This window comes from Mus pahari, chromosome 3 (assembly GCF_900095145.1).
Source record: "Mus pahari chromosome 3, PAHARI_EIJ_v1.1, whole genome shotgun sequence".
Lineage (NCBI taxonomy): Eukaryota > Metazoa > Chordata > Mammalia > Rodentia > Muridae > Mus > Mus pahari.
Genome location: NC_034592.1, coordinates 14,650,182 through 14,668,041, shown reverse-complemented (window position 1 = coordinate 14,668,041; position 17,860 = coordinate 14,650,182). Strand labels below are relative to the sequence as shown.

The 17,860-nt window shown below is 53.0% G+C and overlaps 1 protein-coding gene across 6 annotated transcripts in view; it reads left to right on the top strand.

Annotated features, from left to right (window-relative positions):
• Positions 1-6,830: 6,830 nt before the first annotated feature.
• Positions 6,831-17,860, top strand: part of Vav2 (vav guanine nucleotide exchange factor 2) — a 175,292-nt gene continuing 164,262 nt past the window's right edge. For all 6 annotated transcript variants that reach the window (XM_021192180.2, XM_021192178.2, XM_029536298.1 and 3 more), the window contains exon 1: positions 6,831-7,597. In XM_021192180.2, coding sequence (XP_021047839.1) covers positions 7,394-7,597 — 204 coding nt within the window. In that variant the 5' untranslated portion in view covers positions 6,831-7,393. The remainder of the gene's footprint in view (positions 7,598-17,860) is intronic.

The window sequence follows — 17,860 nt, the reverse complement described above, 5'->3', positions numbered from 1 at the left end:
GTGCGCCACCACGCCTGGCTCGCCCTTTCTTTCTTTCTTTCTTTCTTTCTTTCTTTCTTTCTTTCTTTCTTTCTTTCTTTCTTTCTTTCTTTCTTTTCTCTCTCTCTCTCTCTCTCTCTCTCTCTCTCTCTCTCTCTCTCTCTCTCTTTCTCTCTTTCTTTTTCTCCTTTATTAGACAGGGGTTTTCTGTGTAGTCACTCCTGACTGTCCTGGAACTTTCTTTGTAGACCAGGCTGGCCACGAATTTATGTAGATCTGTCTGCTTCTGCCTACTAAATGCTGGAATTAAAAGCATGTGCATCCATTCCTGGCTGCCTGCTTTTTGATATAATTCAGAAGTACCTGACCAGGGTGGCACTTTCCCCTAATAGGCTGGCCCTGCAAATACCAATCATTAATAAAAAAAAAAAAAAGAAAAAGAAAAAGAAAAAGAAAAAGAAAAAGAAAAAGAAAGAAAGAAAGAAAGAAAGAAAGAAAAGAAAAAGAAAAGCCCACATATGTTTGTGCACAGGCTAATCTGGTGGGGACATCTTTTCAACTGAGGCTTCCTCTTTTCAGGTGTCTACTTTGTGTTAAGCCAACAAAACAAAAAGGAAACCTAACCAGGGCAGTGGGTGTGTGCGTGGTGGAGAGGTGGCTGAGTGAGTGGGATGGATGGGTAGGTAAGTAGGTGGAGAGGTGGTTGAGTGAGTGGGATGGATGGGTAGGTAAGTAGGTGGCTGGGGAGGTAGTGATGGATAACCGGGTATGCGGATGCAGAGCAAACAAGTGGATGTGTATCTGGGTGGGTGGGTGGGTAAGCAGGTAGACAGGGAGTGAATGAGTGGGTGGGTAGGTGGGTGAGTGGAGTCATGAATTCATGCCAGACATGGTGCTGGTGCTGAGAGAACAGGGTGGAGGTGGCTCCACAGCCAGACGGACATCACAGCACCTCCACTTAAGGCACAAAGGAAAGGGTCCTGTCAGGCCTGATGACGGCTTGGGTTTAAGGAGCCACATATATTTCCCAGACTCCAGTCAACCCTCTGTTCAGTTTAATTAATTTAGAAATTGATACTAAATTCTATTTTTGGTAAACTTCTAAGTGTATCTGAAACAGCTTGAGCATGAAAATCTTTTTCAACTGTGAGTTTTATGAAGCCTAAATATATTTAGATCAAACGTTTCTCAGGGGAATGCAGGGTTCAGATGGAAATGTGCCGTATGTGGAAGACAGATCCTATATTCTGAAGATAAGAGAAGGATGTAAAGTCTTTTTAATAAGTTGTAATGCTGATTAGATATCAGGATGACAGTCTCAGACATGCTGGATTAAACTATGTGTCATTAAGGCTCACAAATGAATTGCTTACTGGTCAGCCATAGAAAGGGACAAAGACCCTACGGAGTGAAGAATGTGAGTCCAGAAACAAACCTTAGCATATTCAGCGTGAAAAACAAACAAACAAACAAACAAACAGGCACGCAAGGCCACAAGTGGTGTGACTGCAACTATATGAAGTGTCTATGATAAGTATATACAAAGCAAATTCAAAGGTGGCTGCCAGAGGGCTGCAGAGATGACTCAGGGCTTAAGAGTGATGGCTGGTCTTCCAGAGGACCTGGGTTCAAATCCCACCAGCTACATAAACTGTCTGGAGCTCCAATTGCAGGGGATTTGACCCCTTCAAACACACATGCAGGCAAAACAACAATGCACATTTACCAAAAAAAAGAAAAAAGATAAAAGAGGGCATGTAGAGGTTGGGGGCTACATTTAAAGGATGCAAAGTCTCTTCTTAGGTGACAAATACTGGTTGGGACCCTTGTTTGTGTCCTATTAGGGAGGTGTTGGAGCAGGTGGGGTTGGCACATTCCCTTGGCTGTGCTGACTTCGAGGTGACACGACTGGAGGTGAGTGGAAGGACCCAGTGTCCTCTGGGTTGGAAGGAAGGTTTCAGACTCTGATGAGGGTGGGGAGCAGTACGTCAGGTTTTCCACAGCTGTGCTCTTCACGCTGCACACGGTGGCTATCAACTTCTTTTTACTAAGAGCCAGCATTTCCAGCAGCCACCGTGGTCAGCTGAGCCTGTCCGGGAACATGCTTAGTGCCTGTTATTCACATGCAGCCAAACAGAGTCTGACTGGACCAGCTCCATTTACCTAGTCTCCGGGTGGCTTGTGGCTTTGTGATGAGGGCTCCTGTGGAAAACAGAGCCACCCCAGCTCTGCCTCTAGGCCTCACGTGGAAAGCTGAACAGTGTCCTGGCCCCAGTGCTCTCTTACGACTGTGCTCACCTGGCCCAAAGCACAGGGTCTTCTCCGAAACCTCTAAAGCCTCAAGACAGGCCTCAGGGGAAGCTGTCCTCAGGTTTTGCACAGTCATCAGCAGGTGCCCAAGTCGTGACTGTGTCACAGCGAGATTTCAGAGACCTCAGTGAAGTGGTCAGTCTCCAGACTGTGGCCTTTGGCTTAAATTTGAATTTGAAGCAACCAGCAGTGAAAAGTCTCCATTTTGTCTTTTCAAAGGAAAAGCAAGAGCGCCCACACCTATCACCCGGCACGGCGAGGCGTGCTCCGTCTCTAGGGCGGGCCAGATGGTCTTTCCCTACACCTATAATTTCCTGGGAAATTGTGACAGCTGAATTTGCCTGATGGAGCTCCAAATGGAATTTGCAAAAATGTGTGTTCATGTGGGTTGGATGTGAGAATAAATCCCTCACTCCACCAAAACATCCACTTCCCCTTCTCCGGAAACAAAGCCAGGGCTCAGCCAGTATGGTCCAGTTGGTAGGATGTGTGGCTGGATGCAGGATGTGTGGCTGGATACAGGATATGTGGCTGGATGCAGGATGCACAACTGGATACAGGGTCCAGTTGGTAGGATGCGTGGCTGGATGCAGGATGTGTGGCTGGATGAAGGTATAAATGGATGGGTAGGAGTGGGGCAGGTAGCGATGGACAGGTGGGAGGCTGGCCTGAGCCATGTGAGAGGACAGAGGGACACAGGAAGGCTGAGCAGGGGAATGAAGGACTAAGTGGATCAGAGATTCCTTTGAATTTGAAGCCTTGCTGGTCCCTGTGAAGGAGAGATCTTTGATGGTGGCCTTTTTGATGAAAAGCTCAGAGAGCATGCAGTGTGTCTGGGTGTTTGTTGGGGACACCTGAACAGTCAAAATGACTGGTCTGGCTGGGCAGTGGTGGCACACACCTTTAATCCCAGCACTTGAGAGGCAGAGGCAGGTGAATTTCTGAGTTCGAGGCCAGCCTGGTCTACAGAGTGAGTTCCAGGACAGCCAGGGCTACACAGAGAAACCCTGTTTTGAAAAAAGAAAAAAAGAAAAGAAAAAAAACAAACAAACAAAAACAAAACCAAAAACCAAAAACCAAAAACCAAAAACCAAAATGACTGGTCTGGAGGGGGAGGTCCTCAGTTTCTTGGACAATCCAGTGTCTGTAGACGCTTTCTCCGAAGTAGCTGTGTGCTTAGAGGCACTTGCGAGACTAGTCCTGGCATTGCCCGGTGACCCGTGTCTCACTGTGAGGGTGGTTGGGACACTGCAGAAACCCAGGAGGGCAGAGACAGGTTGAGTTCCGTGATTTCTCTCCTGCTGACACCTAAGGTCACGTCAGCCTAGAGTAAAAACAAATAGCTCTGCTGGGAGCACTGGGGAAACGGACTCCATGTTGAGAACCTGGTTCAAATCCATTTTCTGCCAGCCAGAGTCTTGGTCGTGTCCCTCTCTGGTGAAAGAGTTCTAGGCAGATAAACTGGAAGAGCAGAAAACTAGGAGCGGCGTAGAAGATGCAGCCAGAGAAGGGAGCTGTGCTATAGGGGGTTTGCATGGCAGAGCTTCTGCCATTATTTTGTTCTTTTTTCATTTCCTTTAAGACAGTGGTTCTCAACCTTCTTAATGCTGTGACCCTTTAATACAACTGTATTGAATACAACCTCATGTTGTGGTGACCTCTAACCATAACATTATTTTTCATTGCAATTATATTATATACATATTACAGTATAATACGTTACATCAAAACTAATTTTTGCTACTGTTATGAATCATGATGTAAATATCTGTTTCTGGATAGTCTTAGGCAACCCAGCCCCAAGGGGTCCAGACCCACAGGTTGAGAATCACTTCTGAAAGGGCTAGAAATGGGGCCTCATGCTTGTCAAATAGTGTTTTTTTTTTTTAAAGGATTTTTTTTTAAGATTTATTTATTATATGTAAGTACACTGTAGCTGTCTTTAGATGCACCAGAAGAGGGCGTCAGATCTCATTATGGGTGGTTGTGAGCCACCATGTGGTTGCTGGGAATTGAACTCAAGACCTCTGGAAGAGCAGTCAGTGCTCTTAACCACTGAGCCATCTCTCCAGCCTAATAGTGTTCTTTTAAAGAGCCCTAGGCTAAAGATTTTATCTTCAGAGAGCTGAGTACCACAAAGGGTTTGTTTTGGGGTGCCAGGGTGCCAGGGTTCGGTTCTTGCTGGCTGTGGAGAGCAGACTGAAAGGCAAGGTAGAAGCAGGCTGTCGAGGATCCCAAGGGGAGGAACATGGACCTTGGTGGTGGCAGAGCTGGCAGTGCTCAGAATCTGAATGTGAGGTCTCAAACTTGCTGGCGAATTAGGAGTGGGGAGTTAACACCAGAGTCCGCAAAAGACTACGCTGTAGTTGACCAGCTCTCGACTGGGAAGACAGAGAGCTGTTTAGTTCCGTTATGATGTAGACCTGCCTCTGGTCTAGGCCTTGCTCTCCACAGCCATGCTTGCCCCTGTCCTATAAGAGCTCCCAGAAGACCTGCAGCCCCTTTCCAGGTGCAACCTCACCTTCTCTGAAGCCTCGTGCACGGTTAGTCCGTGGCCCACTTCCCATATCCTGGACACGTGTCTGGGATTGACAGTCCCTACCTCAGGGTTTCATCTGCTCAGTTCACCGCAGAGCTAGTCACTGGTATTCAGCACAAGTGGCTTTCAGTGGTGTTCATGTCCAAAGTGGGGACACTTCCAGAGGGCAATCCTGGTGAACAGTTCTGGGCTGAGAGAATGGGTGAGGAGAAGGATCCCCTTTACCAGTCCTCCGCATGTTAGTTTTGAGCTCATGAATTCTGACCTACACATGCACAACAACAGACATCTGGAATACTTCCCACCCAGCTTTTTTTTTTTTTTGGTTTTTCGAGACAGGGTTTCTCTGTATAGGCCTGGCTGTCCTGGAACTCACTTCGTAGACCAGGCTGGCCTCGAACTCAGAAATCCGCCTGCCTCTGCCTCCCGGTTGCTGGGATTAAAGGCGTGCGCCACCACGCCCGGCTCCCACCCAGTTTTTCTTCATTCATCCCTCCTATTATTTCCGAGGTCTCTACACAGGATGAGTGATGTCCCCACTAGCCAGATAAGGAATTGGGTACCAGAGAGTTCTGCTGGTACCAGGAGGCCTGGACCTTATGACTTGGAAAACTGACATGCTAACTCCACTGCATGCTCTGCACTACAGCCGCTCAGACTCACCCCTCTTTTGGAGCATCTAGGCAGTCCGCCGATGCCATTGCCCTCAAGACCACCAGGGGGCAGCAGACAAACGCTTGCTCGGATGGCAAAATTTGTCCTAGACCTGGTCTTAGTTCCTGATGAGGCAGGAAGGCTGAGTGCTGGGAGCACAGAGGCCTCTTTTCTGTGAGGGAGCTCCCTGGGTACACACACCACGGCATGAATGCAGCAGCATTTAGCAGGCTGCTTTGCTTTCAGCTTTGCAACCTCCTTTCTTTCTGTTTGCTCCCCGTGGTGCAGGGTGTTGAATGAATGACTCTTAGGGAGATGCTGCAGGGTCTGCCTGTAGCCCTGTGCTTCGGATGATTTAACCCACTGTCCGCAGGAGGTCCTTCCAAGGTGAAGTGGAGGAGCTGAAGGCAGGCTCACCTGTCGTTGAGGCTCTCTCTACCTGGCTCCTCTGCCGGATCTCTAGGATTAGATTTCACGCTTCCTCCTTAGGTGGGGAAGGGGTGATTGGACTTCCTGCAGAGAGAGGACTTCCTGGGAGGGACTCCCCTGGGTGCAGGGGACAGACCTGTCATCCTTCCCTGGCCCAGGTAAACTGAGAGGGACAGGGGCTGACAGAACGCCGCCTAGCCCACAAAAGCTCGGCCCTTGGAAACTGGTCACTCTCCTCTCTTCCAGCTCGCTTTCATGACACCAGTCTCATAGAAGACTTGGCTTTGTGGGGTTCCCTTTACCAAGAACCCACAGCTCCTGATACAGTCCAGAGCAAATTAATAATAATCACAAAATCAGTTATTTATGCTTTTGAAGTCCCCCCTCCCCCGTCACAATGTCCTCAGGACACAACACTGTCTATCCCTCCAGCATCTCCCACTAGAAAACCAAGGGGGCTGAAAGTGAAGGGTTTTTTCCCCCTCTCTCCGTTATCGTGGAGGCGGTGTGTCTTGCGGACCCTGGCAAGGACAGAAGACTGGAAGAGGGCTCTGGAAGACCTGAGCCCATTAATCAAGACTGATGAGGCCATAGGGGCGTTGGGTGTGTAGGCCAGCCTGGTTCGCGTTCTGGGGTCTATCTGGGGCAAGGGCACCCAGCGTTACCGCGGTCACCTTCTAGTCTCTTCTGCGGTGCGGCGGCCTCAGCGCACCGCAAGAAAGACCTCCAGCCTCCACGTGCACCTAAGGGAAAGTCGCGGGCGGGGAGCCTGCGCAGGAGCCCCGCCTTCCTCAACTTTCGCTGGCGGCCCAGGGGCAGGAAGTGGGAGGACGGGTTGGAGGCGGTGCTTGGGTCGCCGGGGAGGTGCCGGGTGAAGGTGCCAGCTCCGCCCCCGGCCCCGCCCGGCCGTGGCCGCGCCCCCTGCACCCCCTGCGCCTAGGAGCCGCGGAGCCTCGGAGTCCCAGTGCCCCGCGAGTAGCGTAGAGCCCGCGGGCCAGGCGAACAAAGCGACGGTGGAACGAGCAGCTCAGGCGCCGGACGTAGGGAGCGAGCGACCCGCTGCGCCTTTGTCTCGGGTGGGGCAGGAGCGGTGGCCGGAGCGGGGCGCCCCGAGCTCAGAATGCGGCGCCCAGAGGGGCGGATCGAGGAGCGCTGCGGCGGCAGGAGGCGTGGAGCCCCGGCCGGAGCCCGAGCGGACTTGTGTGTGTGAAAGGGGGACCCCGCACGCTGCCCCGCGAGCGCCGGGTGGCCGCACGTGGGCGGGAGCGGCGGCCCGCTAGTAGCCCGAGGAGGAGGAGGAAGAGGAGGGCCGTGCGGCCGCACAGCGGGGACCCGGGGCCGCCTGCGCGAAGCCCCGCCCCAGCGGCCGAGCCCCGCGCGGGCGGGCGGGATGCCCCGCGGTCACCGCACTTTGGCCGGAGCGCTACCCTGAGCCAGCTGGCCAGCGGCCGCGGCGGCGAGCGCACGGGCGCCGCGGGCGCCATGGAGCAGTGGCGGCAATGCGGCCGCTGGCTCATCGACTGCAAGGTCCTGCCGCCCAACCACCGCGTCGTGTGGCCCTCGGCGGTGGTCTTCGACCTGGCGCAGGCGCTGCGCGACGGCGTCCTTCTGTGCCAGCTGCTGCACAACCTCTCCCCCGGTTCCATCGACCTTAAGGACATCAACTTCCGGCCGCAGATGTCCCAGGTGAGGGTCCCGGCACTGCAGGAGGGACTCGGGTGTGCGATCTGAGGGTCGCATTGACTGGATCGCGGGCCGCGGGAGGCCCAGGTTCCCTGGCCAGAGCGTCTGGCTCAGGGGTCAGTGCAGAGCAGGGCACATCCCGGTCTCCTCTTCCCGCTTTAGAGAGCGGCGGTCCCCGAAGGCGCGAAGTTGGCTAAAGTCCCCCAGTCTAGGGCGCGCCACCATCGCCGCGGGAACGGTTTGTGTGTGCCGGCTCCCCAGTCTACGGCTGCCTGGTGGAGGGCAACTCCAGCCTCGGTGTAGCGCCCAGCACTGCAGTCTCGCGTCTAGGCCCGGGTCCCCAAGTGTCCCTTCCAACCCGGTGCGTGCCACGCCGGGGGCCAAGTCCCCGGGCTGCGCGCCGGACGACCGGAACCCATGGAGGATGAGTTGGAGTGGTGGCTACGTTTACCCGCAGCTCGGCGGAGGGGCAGGGCCGGGTGGGGTGCTACGACCCGAGGGAGCGGGAGGGCCGGGCGCCGCCCCCTCTCTGGCCTGCGCCTTCTCCAGGACCCCAGCCCAGGATCTGCTGCCTCGGGGGCCTTCCTGGAGGGCCTCTGGGATGGAGTCCCCTTTGCCTCCTCACTGTCCCCATTTCGGTGGTCGCTCCAGTGTGGCCTTTGTGGAGGCCAAGACACGCGTGTGGCCGCAGGGCAGGGCAGGGCAGGGCAGGAAAATGTCCGCTCTGCTGGCTGAAGCTGCTTTTCTTGGCCCCTTGAAAGGAACTTGGCTGAGAGTTAAGCAAATTCGAGGCATGTGGCCCGCCCTTCGGGGGTCGCTCTTTAAAGGGATCTGGGAGGCGGAGAGAAGAGTTGGGCAGCTCTGGTTCAGCCGGGTACTGTCCAGGTGCGACCCGCCCACTTCGAAACTCCTAGTGGACGCCGGGAATTCTCTTCTAGGACTGTGCGAAACGCGATGACTCGGAGAGTCACTAATCCTAATATTCTGGCGGGTTTCACCCCTCCCCCAAAGCCTCTGCCCTTTGGCTGTGTCTGCCTTTCCATAGAGATGAGGCCAGCCGATTCCCGTTTGACAAAGGAGAGCCCCTGGAGGGAAAGAGACGGGGCTGCTTGATAGCAATACCCCAGCAGCCCGGAGAGCCAGAGAGGGAGCTTTCAGGGTCTCTTTTGCATCCTGAGCCCTGCAAGATCTGAGTGACAGTGTGCCCTAGTAGCACGCTTAAATGGTTGCTGTACGGAGGAGTTTCACAGACCTGGAGGTGTGACCCTTCTCCCCAAAGTTGGGGATGGGAGACTGCAGAGTTTTTTACCCCTTGATTCCCCTTCTGCCTATGGGCCTTCACTGAACTGGAGGCTTGCTTATGAATGGCTTGCTTCTGGCAGGTTCCGTTGTTGGGCCTGGAGGCTTGAGCCTGACCTGGGACTGTGGGTGAGGTGGGGTTAAGAGAGTGAGGCTGATCGGCAGGAGTATTGGGAGGAGCTGGTCTCTGTTGTTTGGTCTGGATGGGCTGAAGGGTGCTGGCTTGGGCAGGTTTCAGGATTCAACCCTTGGGACCTGGGAACTTCTAGGCTTTACCAGCTGGGGATTACTGACACCAAGGTCTGGGTTCTCTTCTCGCTTGTCATCTCGTGTAGACTGCTCTGTCCCATGGTCTCTACAAAGCAGGTACACACTGAACCTCACGGCCCTATGTGTATATTCATAAGGAAAGAAGCAATGGTTGTTACCAGAGCTGGCTGTGCAGGGTCTGAGGAGAGATTTCTTTTTTCTCTAGGTGCTTTCTCTATGCCACAGGGAGCTCACATTTCTAATGGGGGGGGGGAGGTGGTGTCACCTTGGCTTGTAGTGACTGGAACACAGAAGGAATCACAGCTGCCCTTTTCTGGGGGGGGGGGACTTGGGCTAGGCACAATTTGTGGAATGGTGTCTCACTTCTGATCTGTAGACAACAGTTAAAGCTTAGAGAGTTCCACAGATGTGCCCTAGATGTGGCCCAGGTCACCCAGGCTGTAAGTGGCTTAAACTAGCTTGTGTATGGGCATCTTTGTAAAGACATGGTGAATTGGAAGGACTTGCCTCCGCCGCCTTACAGACTTGCTTAGGTCCTTAGGCTTCCGCTGGGACCTGCGTGTGGGCTTCCCAGAGTGATAGCAGGAACAGGCCTGCTTCCCCGGGACATCTGGATCCTTTATGAGGAGTCAGTCGGGCCATTTGGCAAGGAACAAGAGACCATTTTCTTTCTCCCTATTTGTCATGTGCCAGAACATGTCCAGCTCTCTGGCTTCTGGTATCCCCTGAACCTCGAAGGCCACATGGCTTTCTGGTAAACCTTCAGGACTCAGAGGTCCTCTCCCATCTTGAGTTATCTCAACTGAGCTATTGGTTCTAGGGGAGTATAATGGAAAAAAAATTTTTTTGGGACAGAGTCTGACTGTAACGCTGACTGGATAGAACTTGCTACATAGGCCAGGCTGACCCGGAATTCTCAGAGACCTTCCTGTCTCTACCTCCCACGTGCTGAAATGAAAAGAATGTACCACTATACCAGGTCTGGCAATAGGCATTTATTAGGCATCTGTTGGGTCCTGATGGTCATGGAGAGATACTGGCTGCCTGCTTTGTTCTGCCCTCTTGAATGGGCAGGATAGGATGTACCTTGTACTCCAATGCCTGGAAGCCACTCTGGGTTTAATTAAGCTAATTAGGTATACTCACTAATTATTGATCCTAAGAAGGGACCTATTGAGTTGAAATGGCTACAGTTAAGAGTTCACAACCAAACTGTGCCAGCTGACATTCTACGTTTGCTCTGGGGAGGCCTCTTAAGGAGGGATCTCGTTCACTTGGCTCTGTCATGCTCATAGCAATCTGGTGGCCTTCTCTCTTTAGGACACCAGTGGTCTGTCGGCTGCAGGGGCGCAGCGTAGATCTCTGAATACCTGGTTCACCAGGGTTGCCTCCGTGAGACCTCCATGTTCCCCCTCTCCCCTAACCTTCTGGCCTGGTACTTTTTGTCCCCGCCTCCCCATGGTTTTTCCTCTTGTGCCCGCCACAGGCTTACTTTCCAACTACCTTCCAGCCTGGTTCGTTGGCAGCTGGCTTAGGGCCTCTTCCTTCTCGAGGACGCCTCCTCTGATTGCTCTCTTCTGTCCCGAGTCTCATTTTGGGCTAACACTGCTCAACTATACATCTCTAGTGCTGTACTTTCAACACTTTTCTCGTGAACACCACTTACTGCCTGCTTACCTGGACTCAGGCCCTGGGGGGGGGGGGGGTTGATCGTTCATCCAGTCCAACAGTGGTTGTGGGTCCTTAAGGATGTGAGCATCTCCAGGCAGGACTACATCCTCTCTGGTTTCCTTCAGCCTGGCTTCCTGTGCAGAGCAATATTCTTTCCTTTTACCAGTGTTCAAGGAATAATTCCTTTGCCTGTGTCCACGTTACAGGCTGGGGAGGAGCAGGAGGGGAGTGGAGCACGCTGCCAGTGTTCTCATAGTGGATGTGGGCGAAATGGTTTTTGATTGAGAAAGAAGCCACTGGATGGGTACCTAGCTCCTTGAGTGTCTGTAAGAGAGGCTGGGGTTCAAGACATGGATTTGGGAAGCAGAGAAGCTGATTCTCAGGGAAGCCAGGTAGTGTTAAAAAGATATGTGCGTGTGCGTGTGCGTGTGCGTGTGTGTGTGTGTGTGTGTGTGTGTGTGTGTGTATGTGTGTAGGAGTACAGATACCCTGGAGTCAGATCTCTTGGAGCTAGGGTTATAGCCAATGGTGAGCTGCCTGATGTAGGTGCTGAGAAACAAACTTGGGTCCTCTGGAAAACCAGCAAATGCTGCTTAACCAGGGAGCGTCTTTCCAGCCTTGGGCCTGGCCGGGCGGGTTTTCAGTTTGAGAATGGCTCCAACTCATGGCCAAGTTGTTTACACTTTTTGGTGGACCTCTGAGCGGTAGCAGGAACTTGGTGCTCCATGCCCTTCGTGCACGTTACAAACAAATGTGCATCTTGTCATCACTGCGGCAAGGCACTCAGGTGTCCCAGTTAAGTGTCCTTTCCAGTAAAGGCGACCTGGGAGCTTCAGCTACTCGTCCGCCCGAGGCCTCTCTCAGCAGTCACAGTCCTTGCTCCTCCTGGCCAAGGTCCAGGCTCCTTGGATTTGAGTTCAGCCGGTGCCTCAGGATTAGACCCAGGCTGTGCCTGCGGTGCAATGTGGCATCCTGCTCCTCCTGGCTCCTTGGATTTGAGTTCAGCAGGTGCCTCAGGATTAGACACAGGCTGTGCCCTGCAGTGCAGTGTGGTATCCTGCGATGCCACCTTTTCCCTTGGATCAGAGCAGGCAGCTTGAAGCTCAGCATCGAGTGTCCACTGGGCGTGTGGAATTTAACTGCTTGATCACTGGGGAACCTAGGTTTCAGGGAGCTGCTTTGAGACTAGGTAAATCCTGATTTCTCCTCTCCCTCCCCTTCCTCTCTCCTTTTATCCTCTCTCCACGCTTCTCTTCCCCACCCCCAGCGTGGGTTGTGTTTCCTGTTTTATTCTAATCTGCTACAACCATTATTTACCTTGGTGCTCACATTGTCTCGGGCGACAGTGGGAACTGGTCCAGGTTGGCGTCTGTATATCTCTGGCACATTCCCAGTCATTCTGGGAGCATCGCTGACTAGCTGGCACAAGATGTTCTAGGCTCATCTGTGTTCATGTTCCTTTGTCCTAGTGCAGGAGCTGGCCCCTGCTTCAGTGGATGCAGCTTCTTGGTAGGAGAGGGGTAGGTCGAGGCCAGGATGAGGAGGGGTGTGCTCAGGACTCCAGGAAGCTCTTAGTGCTTACCTGGGGAAATGCATGTGAAAGCATGTGCGTGTGTGTGCGTGTGTGTGTGTGCGCGTGTGTGTGTGTGTGTGTGTGCACACGCATGTCTGTGTGTGTGCGTGTGCGTGTGTGTGTGTGTGTGTGTGTGTGTGTGTGTGTATGCACGCACGTGCGCATTCTATGCTTATTTGTGGCCTGTGTTTGTGAATGCAGCCCATGCTGAGTTACATCTAGATTTGCGTAGGATCAGAGAGCTGGCTCTATGGCTAAGAGCTCTTACTGTTCTTAGGGCTGCCCTGAGGTTGAATTCCAGCTGGGTGCCTTCCAAGGCTTACTACGATAGCTCCAGGGAACGGTCGGTCGCCCTTTGTTGGCTCTGCAGGTAGTTTAATAAAAATCTTTAGATTTATGCTTTTTTTTTTTTTTTTTTTTTTTTTTTTTGAGACAGGGTTTCTCTGTGTAGCCCTGGCTGTCCTGGAACTCACTCTGTAGACCAGGCTGGCCTCGAACTCAGAAATCCACCTGCCTCTGCCTCCCAGGTGCTGGGATTAAAGGCGTGCACCACCACACCCGGCTTTATAACACTAATTTTAATGATGTATTTTACCTAGCATATGCTGTTAGCAGAACACCCCTGGTGAAAGCCAGATCTTTGGGGGTGTAGAAGTTCTGTCTTGTCACAGATAAAACACAGATGGGTATGCATGGGACACAGCTTTATGCGGGGGAGGGTGAGGTGTGTAGGGTATCTCAGGCACTCCTTGAGGCACTAGCGGTGGGAGCAAAGCGGGAGAAGGTGATTCTGGGGCTGGTGTTTCTGTGTGGCCCTGCTTGTGATGTTCAGGTGGTTGCAGTGTCAGGGACTTGCTGAGAGAGGTGCAAGACCTGGCAGCATTGTCCCTAGGCCTGGTCTGATGTCCACGCAGTGGGCCTCTGGAGCTCTGGCAGCATTGTCCCTAGGCCTGGTCTGATGTCCACGCAGTGGGCCTCTGGAGCTCTGGCAGCATCTGCTGAAGGGAGGACACTCAGCGCTGGCATGAACTGTTTGTGTGGTGTGTGTTGGTTAAACAAACAAACAAACAAACAAAATCCCCCAAACCTGGCTTGCTTGTTAGACAGGGTGCTCCTGAGAGGAAGGCCACAGTGAAGGTCTTTGTGAAGAGCAGCCTGTCCCTGCTTTGGGCCCAGGGGATATGTGCTCAGTTAGTTGGGAACTGGAAGCTGTCAAGCTGTGCCGTACTTGTTGGGGGCCCTCTGACCATGGTCCTTAGTCAATCTCTTGCTTTGAGGGTTAGGTAACCCACGATGTCCAGTATCCTCTCAGAAGCCATGGGGTCTCCAGAGGGGAGTTGGGAATATGATTTCTCTTGTTAAAAAAATGTTTATTTTAAATTTCTTTGTGTGTTTGTGTATCTCTGTGTGTATATGCACATGTGTGCAGATGCCTGTGGAGGCCAGAAGAGGGCACCTGACCTAGAGCTGGAACAAGCTGGCCTGGGTCAGCAAGCAAACAGCAGCGATGGTCTTAACCATGGAGCCGCATCTCTATTGTTTTTTGTGTGACAGGGTCTCTCTGTGCAGCCCTGGCTGTCCTGGAACTCACCCTGTAGACCCAGCTGACTTTAAATTCAAGAGATCTGCCTGCTTCCGCCTCCCGAGTGCTGGGATTAAAGGCTTGTAGCTTTTTGTTGTGGTGTTTTATCTCAGCAGTAAAAACCTAATTAAGATACTTTCTTTGCAGTCCCCCCCCACCCACCCAGCTGGCCTTCCAACCCTGTGCTGATGCTCACTGGGTGGGAGGGAGGGAGGCGTCCCTGTTGTTCTGTCTGGCACCTGGTGTTTTAACTCAGCCTCTGGCTGCCTCCAGTTGCTTCCTACTTCCTGGTCATTGCCCTGCAGTTGCTCCTTAGCCCCCCCCCCTCCAATGCTTCCCCAGGCTCTGAGCTTTGAGAAGGGCTCTTAGTTCACCCCCCACCCCCCATACTGGTTCGCCCCTGTCTGCTCTTTGCCAAAAAACTCTTGACAAGCTTGTCTAACAGGAAGTGCTGGACAAGAGCAAACTGCTGACCTATTTTTCTCATACTTCCTTGATGACCTCGGTCACTTAGTGCCCTCAGTCAAGTGTGCTAGATGTGGAAGCCAGGCTGGTGAGGGTCCTTTGCACTTGTTTCCTTACTTGAAATAGGATGACAGTCCCTGTCTCTCCACACCCCACCCCAGGCTCTCAGGACCATTTTGTGGGAGATGTATGCCAGGGAGCAGGCCTGGCCGCCTCAGGATGCTGCGTGCCCTGCCCACCCTCTTGCTGCTTACTCCAGATCCGTGCTGCATGGGGCAGTCATCTTCCTCTCCTGTCCCCTAGCCCTTGGCAGGTCAGGCCCTGTTTGTCATTCCCACTGGCCTGAGGAGGAGGCTTCTCTGGTCTCGTGTCCCTGGGTGAACTGGGTATCTAACAACTCAGAAGTCTGAGGTGGCTGAAAGGGCCTTCTGCCCTCTCTGTTGCTTCTTGGGCACGTCCAGACTGCACAGGCAGAAGATGGACATATACCACCTTTGCTTCTTCAGAGTTGTACCTGGGGACCGAACCCCTGTCTTCTGGAAGAGCAGCCAGTGTTCGTAACCTGGAGCCATCTCTCCAACCCTCTAGGGAGCATTTATTTCCTGACTATCCAGGCACTGAGTTGGGTGACTCTGGCCTTAGTGCATGAGGGAAGGGCGAGGGAAGGGGCCAGCTGAGGTCCTACCGCTGTGTTGGGGCCCAGACTTCTCACCAGCCAGGGCAGGTAGGCATTTCTCAGGGTCCTTAGGCTGGTGGGAAGTGGGATGCCAGGAGCCAGGAACTGAATCGAAGATGGCCTTAGGCACGGCCTAGCTGGCTCTGTTGTGGCTACGTGGCTTCCTGGCCCATCCTTCACCTCTTTCCAGATGATGGAGAGGGGACTCAACCTTATTCACAAAGCGTCTGCCACAGGTCATTGTGTCGCAGAGATAGCTTTGTGTGCTGACCTGATAAAGTCAGAAGCAAGCTGGCAGGAGCCTGGGGCTGGGACCTACCCATAGGATCTTCAGGGTGGTTTCTTGGCCAGGTGATGGTGGTCCTCTTGCTTTCCCTGCGTTTCTTGGGAAGTTCTCGTTTGCAGATATTTCAGTAGCTGCACTAGCAAACAGGCAGCGTAAGTAAGGTGCTTACTGCCTTCACTGTGTGCCTGTGTCAATAACAGACATGGCTCCTGCCTTAGATTTTGCACATGGAAGTCTCCTGTGCACTCCTCCCACCTGTTAACATCCTTTGTGGAGTGTGGCCGGTCCCCCCCCCCACCCCCCAGGGCTGGGACCCTAGACCCCACCCACTCACACAGAAGTGACCTATGCAGACCACTGAGGACCCACTGGCTCCATCCTGGTCCTAGCCCAAGCCGGAATCCCACTTTGCCATCTCTTGCAGATCCTCTGTCTTCTTGCCTGTTGGTCTGGGGCCTTGCTTTCTCAGGGCACCTTTTCTTTTCTTTTCTTTTCTTTTCTTTTCTTTTCTTTTCTTTTCTTTTCTTTCTTTCTTTCTTTCTTTCTTTCTTTCTTTCTTTTTTTTTTTGCTCTTTCGAGACAGGGTATCTCTGTGTAGTCCTGGCTGTCCTGGGACTCACTCTGTAGACCAGGCTGGCCTCGAACTCAGAAATCCTCCTGCCTCTGCCTCCCAAGTGCTGGGATTAAAGGCGTGCGCCACCATCGCCTAGCTTTCTCAGACGACTTTTAAAGAGCCACAGAATAGGATTTGGTTGAGGACTGATTGAGGTAGCAGAGGGAAGAAGTCAAAGCTCACAAGGACAATACCTGACCTTTGAGAAGGGCTTTGTGGATAGGGTAACCCTACACCCCTTGCAGAGTTGGAGCTGAGATTCCTGCCATCCAGCTGCTAACAGGCCCAACAGAACAGATTCAGCTCAGAACCCCTTGTTTGGCATTCGTCACCCCCCTGCACCAGCAAGGCTGAGCTCATCCTCAGCCTGTGATTTCCCCTGGGCACCCAGGGGCCCCCTGACTGCATAGTATCCTGTAGTTGTCACTGTCTTTGGCTTTTGACTCCAAAAGATAAACAAGAATAGCAATCCCCACAGTGTCGAGGAGGTGACAGGTCTGTGCCCGGGCTTGCTTGACCTGGGGTAGATCTGACTGAGATTTCCTGAAGCCGGCCAGTGACAGTTTCACAAGGACAGACTCCGCTACAAACAGTGATCTGTGGTCTGTGTGTGTTTGCTATGCTTTATAGAGTTTGTATGAGGAAGGATTAAAAGAGTTTTAATAGGGCCTGTACCAGCCCTGGAGCCAGTTCAAACCTGAAGCCATAAATGCCCCTCCTGGCTGCTTTTCTGTGCTTTTGGTTTGGGCCGGGCACAGTTGTCTGGTCCCCTTTTCTTCCGATATTTCTTTAGCCTTGGCATTTCCAGGATCACAGAGCTTGCTCCGAGTCCCCTCAGCCCTTTGCCATCTGTGCAGGGTGGGTCCTGTTGCTTGCTTATCTTCTTTCATTAGAGACCTTTCAAAATGTTGCTGCATTTGGGGTCATGTATTAATGACATCAGGCCCTTCCGTGGCTGCATCTGGAGGGTTCTGAGGTTGGGCGTGGTCTCCCAGGACCAGAACCCTGTACTCCCTGGGAATCACAGATGGCTTTTCTATCTCTGTGCCTCTCCAGCCCTCCCTTCATAGGTCATCTCCCCTTTTAAAAGCAGTGAGGTTTTTCTGATTGTCACTGTTGTCATACACGCTGGAGTGCATAGCTAGGCACATGCAGGTGGTGTGGGCCTGTGCTGAGTGTGACATAGGACTTCATTTGTTGGCTAAGGAGAAGAGATGCATGGTGTTGCGCCGCCACTGGAATGCTGCTGCTTCAAGAAGCTTTGACTAAGGGGCCCCCCTTTCTGATCCCAGAGCCTTATTCCTGCAGGCACTTGCACCCCAGAGGTCTGAGGTTCACGTTGCTGCCTTGTTTTCTGCCCTCAGTGCGATGCAGAGGTTTGTGGTCATGTAAGATCATGGGCCCCTATCTCTTAACTGTGTAAGATGGTGATCAGCCCAAGACCATTGTGTCATGGCCTCTGGTGTAAAGGGCAGCAGAACATGTGTCGTCTACCACATGACATGTGTCCCCCAGCCCCACCCTGTTGTGGTGGGTGGAAGGCTCAGGTCCCTAATGTTCATTCAGCCCTGGTCTGAGACCCGCCTTTCTTCTTTCCCCACGTCCTGCACTCTCCTCCACTCCCTTCTCCCTATCGGTGCCCCTTTCTGGTCCTTAATGTGTTTATTTAGCAGCGGGGACAGCAGGGGCCACAGTTGCTTGGGTGGTCTGGCCTCTTTGCACCTATAGGTGGTGGATACATGGCTGTACACGCTGGCCCAGGGTGCCCGTCTCCACCCTGCAGTGGCTTGCCATTGCTTGTTTTCACCCCAGAGCACACACACAGGAAGAC